Consider the following 5,371-nt stretch of genomic DNA (forward strand, 5'->3'; position numbering starts at 1 on the left):
TTCACCAACCAAACCACACAACACATAGCCATGGCATGGCCATTGGAAGAATCACCTAATCACACCACAATCCTAGGACCAAATTCCCCTTCCAACCAAAAACTGCACCAAGCATATGTAGCATTACCATGAAGCATCCAATCACCACAGCACCACAACGGATCAAATGCTTGGCTTTAACTGAACTTGTTCTTCAGTTAAGATGAGTCCAACCAGGAATGCTTAACTGAACTTGTTCTTCAGTTAAGATGAGTCCAGATATTCGCAATTCAGATAGTTCTCATGGTTGCACGCACATGCACCAGTTCCCAAGCAACACAAAATAGGTTTGTTGGTCACATCGCACTCACTACAGCGGCGCGAATTTCAAAGGCAACAAATGTATACATGCATAGTCAGTCAAACAGGGGGGAGGCACATAATAAGTGTCACACTCACCCGGCCATGCCCAGATGCCCTCCTACACGGTGAAGTTCATGACGCCTCTCCTCTTCCCGGGACGCGGCCTGTCCAACTTCTGGTGACGCTCCAAGCCCGTCTGTGGTACCGTGCATTCCAGCATCAGCTCCAGCTCCGTCGGGCATCAACCTTCGCCACCGCAGCGGCTGCCAGGAGCTGCATGGCAGCGATTGCCGGAGGTTGATTTGGGGGGCGAATGAATCGGTGGACAACAGGGCAGCGGCCCGCAAGAGATTGAGCAAGCGGCCTTCATGGATGAAGACCCTCGGACCCCAACGCCAGCGCAGCCGGCAGCAGCGGTGGTGGCCGAGCTTGATTTGGCGGCGACTACATCTGCTGACACCGATCTAGGCCAGGCCCAGATTGCCGCATAGCCTGTCCGACGATGTGTTAGAAGCGGGCACCGGTGAGCAGCGTGGAAGGAAAGCATTGCCAGGGGATGGAGGTCGGCGGAGTCGGCCGGCGCTGATTTTGTCCTATAACCTCAGAGCCGGCAGTGGAGGTGTGAGGGAGAAAACAAAAATACAAAGAAGGGTTGTGGTGTGTCTGTAGCTGCTCAACTGGATGTCGTGGTAGTTTTTTCTTCCTACTCTCTCTGTGAACCGACTAACTGTACAATGACGGTTTCTAGAAACGCTGCAACACACAATCTGAAACAAATTGTAAAACACGCGGTGACATGCGATTCGCTTAGGCTGAGGAGCAACCACAGGCCCTCAAAACCCTGGGAGCTTAGAGCTCTTAGGGATTGTCTCCCGTGTCCATCGGTAGTGAAACCCTAGAATCGAATCGAATTCGAGGCGAGGGGGCGGCGGCGGAGGCGGAGGCGGAGGCGAAAAGGAAATCTAGGAGGAGGCGAAGGAAGAAGAGGCAATCATGTCCCTCCGGCGGTCCGTCGGTTTCATCCTCACACGGACGTTCTCGCCAAGCGCGACCCCAAGGACGGCTCCTGCACGCTCTCTCCACTCCTTGGTGAGTTTCCTCCGTGTTTCTTTTACTCGGATCTGCAACTCCAGGCTCCTCCCTCATGTTTCTCATCCCGATCGATACAGAGGGATCTCCCCATCGCCGATGGCCTTCCTGGTGCTGCTGGTGTGGCCGCGGCTGCGTTGGCTGGTGGTGGAACGTTGGCAGTTCAGTATTTCAGGAAAGGCCCAGATGATGATGAGTCAGGTAGATTCCTCGTCGTCTTTTGCTCCGTTTCGTGTCAGGAACCACCAACTCATACCTCTCTTCTCTTGTAGCTGCTCGCAAGAAGGAGGAGGACATGTATGCGAGGTTCCAGGATTGGGCGAAGAAGAATAACAAGACATACAGAGACGAAGCGGAGAAGGCTGCGCGGTTCCAAGTGTTCAAGGAGACCGTTGAGTGGATCGAATCGCAGCCCCCATCTGCCCAGGTGGGGTTGCTTCCAAGGATAAGCTACTTCGCGGACTTCACAGTTAAGGAGCACGAAAGGATGACGCTCGGTCATCACGTAGAGAACAGCAAAGAGTTCCAAGAGGACATGAAGGAATTCTGGGCCAAACAAGAGAAAGGTCTCTTTTTTGCAATTTGTTTATCCTTACATATACTCCCTCCGACTCAGTTTACTAGGTCGCCAATATGACCTATATAATTTAAATTACATAATGCAAAAATTATATCATTAGAAAATAGAACATCTATACTTTCTAATGATATATTTTTTATAACATATAACTAATGCTAACTTGATCAATTTGCGACGTAGAGATACGCTCACGCCTAATAAACTGTATATATATATTGAAACTCTCTCTCTCTATATATATATACACACACACACATAATCATGTATGACTTTACCCTGCTTTGTTTTGGATGTCAAATCGGACATATTGTGGCTGGTATAGGTTTTATGATTTTACCCTGTTTTGGGTGTACACTCACCACTAAATTATTTTGTTCCCTCCCTTCCTCCATGTACTAACACTAGCTTGAACAGACCCTTCTTCCCATGCCAACCTCCATTGGATTGTTCGAGTTTTCCGATGAAATCAGATCTTGTTATATCTATGTTTGGTTCTACCTTAATAGAAGTAAGTGGATGGATGTATGAATTGTTGAGTTTCCAGTAGACTTGATCCATTGGTGATCACTTGACGAAATAGTTAGCAACTAGGTTGATCTTGTCGTTCCAGTCAGTAGCAACTAAGGCTGGACACGAGCCAGCTCGAGCTGGGCTCGGTGCGAGCCTAAGTTTAGCTCGCTCTAAATTGGCTCGGCTCGAGCTGGCTCGTTTGTCTCACGAGCCAGGAAAAGGGGCTCGGCTCGAGTTCGGCTCTGGCTCGGTCCAGCTCGAGCTGGCTCGCCAGGAAAGTATCAGTAACAAGGACAGCCAATATTTGCCTGGACGAGGACGATGCAAATGATTCATACTAGCAGTACAAGGAGCAGTTTTGCATCTTTTGAAGCTTTTAATATCAAATTAAGCATACATATATTCATATTTGCCCAAAAAAATGCAGAGCATATAAATTTACATAGGGATGAATCAGATCTTGTCCATTCTTTACATAGGGATGAATTATTTGCATCAATTTACTCACCACCGGCGGTGCTGATGGCTTGGACGAGGACGATTTGTCACGACCCGCAGTGGCGATGTGGGCAGGGAGCCGGCAAGGCGCTGGTCTTCTTCTTCACCGCCGGCGCCGGATCTTCATACAAAGAGGAGAGGGCTTTCTGCTTCTTCCAGTCCATGATGTCGTGGACGGTGGGGCGCGGCCACAGCGGGATTTTGCGGCAGAGAAGCCGCGCGGGACGGAGGGGCGGGAGCAGACGGCTAGCCAGCCGGCGGTGGCGACATCAGGGACGGCGGCGCGTTTGGAGCTGTATGCGGTGAGTGGAGAACAACACGATGGAATACTGAGCAGCATCGCATGACCTGCCCCTCGCTCCCTCTCCTCATGGGCCAGAAATCAGCCCAACTCTCCACTTTTAGCCTTCTCTGATTTCCAAAAAAAAAACAGCGAGCTTTCGGGCTGGCCCGAGCCGAGCCTGGCGAGCCAAAAGCCCGCGACGGTCCAGTAAAATGGGCTCGGCTCGGTCTGTCTTTTCCACGGGCCGAGCTCAACTCGGGCCGAGCTGCGAAAAACTCGGGCCGAGCCAAAAGCTCGGCCCGTACGTCCAGCCTTAGTAGCAACTACCAACTGAATGTGCAGTAGTAAGAGCACTCAACTCTGTCCTGGCAATTAGAATAAGAGTAAGAAATTTTGTTTTTTGGACAGATGATCAAACATAAATGTAGTCAGTTCTACAGCCATCCATTGGGCCTTTCAGTTTGCTAGCTGTGCACTCCAATTATGTACGACCTTACCCTATCCCTCTCGGATATCAAACTGGACCTGTCGGTTTTACGGTACCTCACCTCCCAAGGACCATACACTTATCCCCCAAATATGTTATCTTGTTTCCTCACCTCCCAGTAGTAACACTTTTTCGCTGGATTGTTTGAATTCTCAGAAAAATCAGATTTTGTTATTTCTATGGTTCTGCCTTAGATCTTGATATTACTAATTGTTCCGTTTCCAGTAGATTCGGTTCATTGGCGTTCAGTTGACGAAACAGATAGCAACTGGGTTTGTAATTGCTCTCCACTCAATAGGCAGTAACAATTTGTACACTAGCAGCACTGAACTATGTCCTGGTTATTGTTCAACTTGAACAAGAAAGTTTGTTTTGTGCACAGTTCAAATATAAAGTGGAGTCAGTATTATAGCCCATCCATTCGGCCTTTCAGTCCGCTAGCTCCGCACTTGAATTATGTATGACTTTACCCTGTCCGTTTTGGATGTCAAACTTAACCTGTAGGTTTTATGGTACCCAACCGCCCAAGGACCATATACTCATCACTAATTAATGTTACGTCGTATCCTCCCTCCCTGTAGCAATGTTAGCATGAACATGTTCTTCTTTCCGTACCAACTTTTCTGTTGGATTGTGAGAAACCAGATCTTGTTATTTCTATGGTTCTGCCTTAGATCTTTATTATTATTGTTCGGTTTCCAGTAGATTCGGTTCATTGGCAATCAATTGACGAAACAGATAGCAACTGGGTTTGTAATTGCTTTCTGCTCAATAGGAAGTAACAATTGTACACTAGCAGCACTGAACTATGTCCTGGTTATTGTTCAATTTGAACAAGAAAGTTTGTTTTGTGCACAGTTCAAATATAAATGGAGTCAGTTTTATAGCCTCCATCCATTGGGCCTTCCGGTCTGCTAACTTGTAACTTTTGCACGAAAACAGGAGAGTTATTGTCACGGAGGAAGCCAGCCATGAAGCAGGGCGACATGAGGCCAAAAGTCTCTGCCTAGAATGGTGTCTCGTTGGTGCAAGTCAAGTGGTGATGGTGTAGTTAAAATTAAATAACTCGGGCACCCCTTTAAGCTTGGTGATGTGTTAATCAGAACAGGGTGTCGCTGGTGTAGTTAAAATTAAGTAGCTTGGACTTTACGTCGGGGCGGCGGCTCCGGATGTTGGTGTGGCGGCCGTGGTCTGCGGGCGGTTTTGTCGGGCAGCTTGGGCTGCGGACTGCCGGGTCGCGTGGCGTCGCAGCTCGATCGCGAGCGGTGGTACGTCGGGATGGTGGTCCCGGAAGGTGGTGTTGGTGGTCTGCGCTGGGCGTGCGGAGCGGCTGGATGTCGGGGCGGCGGCCCCGAAAGTTTGGCAGTGTTGTGGGCATCAATCTTGTGTCGTGTGGGCGAGAAGGTCGCTTTGGCGGCAGTTCTCCTAGAGGTTTGGCTTCTTCACCTTGCTGGAGCGTCCTATGCCTGTTCCTCCCATAGCAGTCATGTCGTCTTCTCTCCGACACGGGTGGGAGGCTAGCTGGTCTCGGCGTGTGCGTCGTCCGTTGTATCTTCGATGTGTTGGGCCCTTGTGTGCCAGG

General features: G+C 49.5%; 1 protein-coding gene across 1 annotated transcript; it reads left to right on the top strand.

Moving 5' to 3' along the window:
• The first annotated feature begins 1,212 nt into the window (after positions 1-1,212).
• On the top strand, positions 1,213-5,015 carry LOC124683177. Its single transcript, XM_047217742.1, has 4 exons — positions 1,213-1,431; positions 1,512-1,632; positions 1,704-1,997; positions 4,732-5,015. Exons 1-4 carry the CDS (start codon positions 1,336-1,338, stop codon positions 4,797-4,799), a joined length of 579 nt encoding a protein of 192 aa, XP_047073698.1. The 5' UTR covers positions 1,213-1,335; the 3' UTR covers positions 4,800-5,015.
• Positions 5,016-5,371: the final 356 nt, after the last annotated feature.

The sequence above is a fragment of the Lolium rigidum genome, chromosome 1, assembly GCF_022539505.1.
Source record: "Lolium rigidum isolate FL_2022 chromosome 1, APGP_CSIRO_Lrig_0.1, whole genome shotgun sequence".
Lineage (NCBI taxonomy): Eukaryota > Viridiplantae > Streptophyta > Magnoliopsida > Poales > Poaceae > Lolium > Lolium rigidum.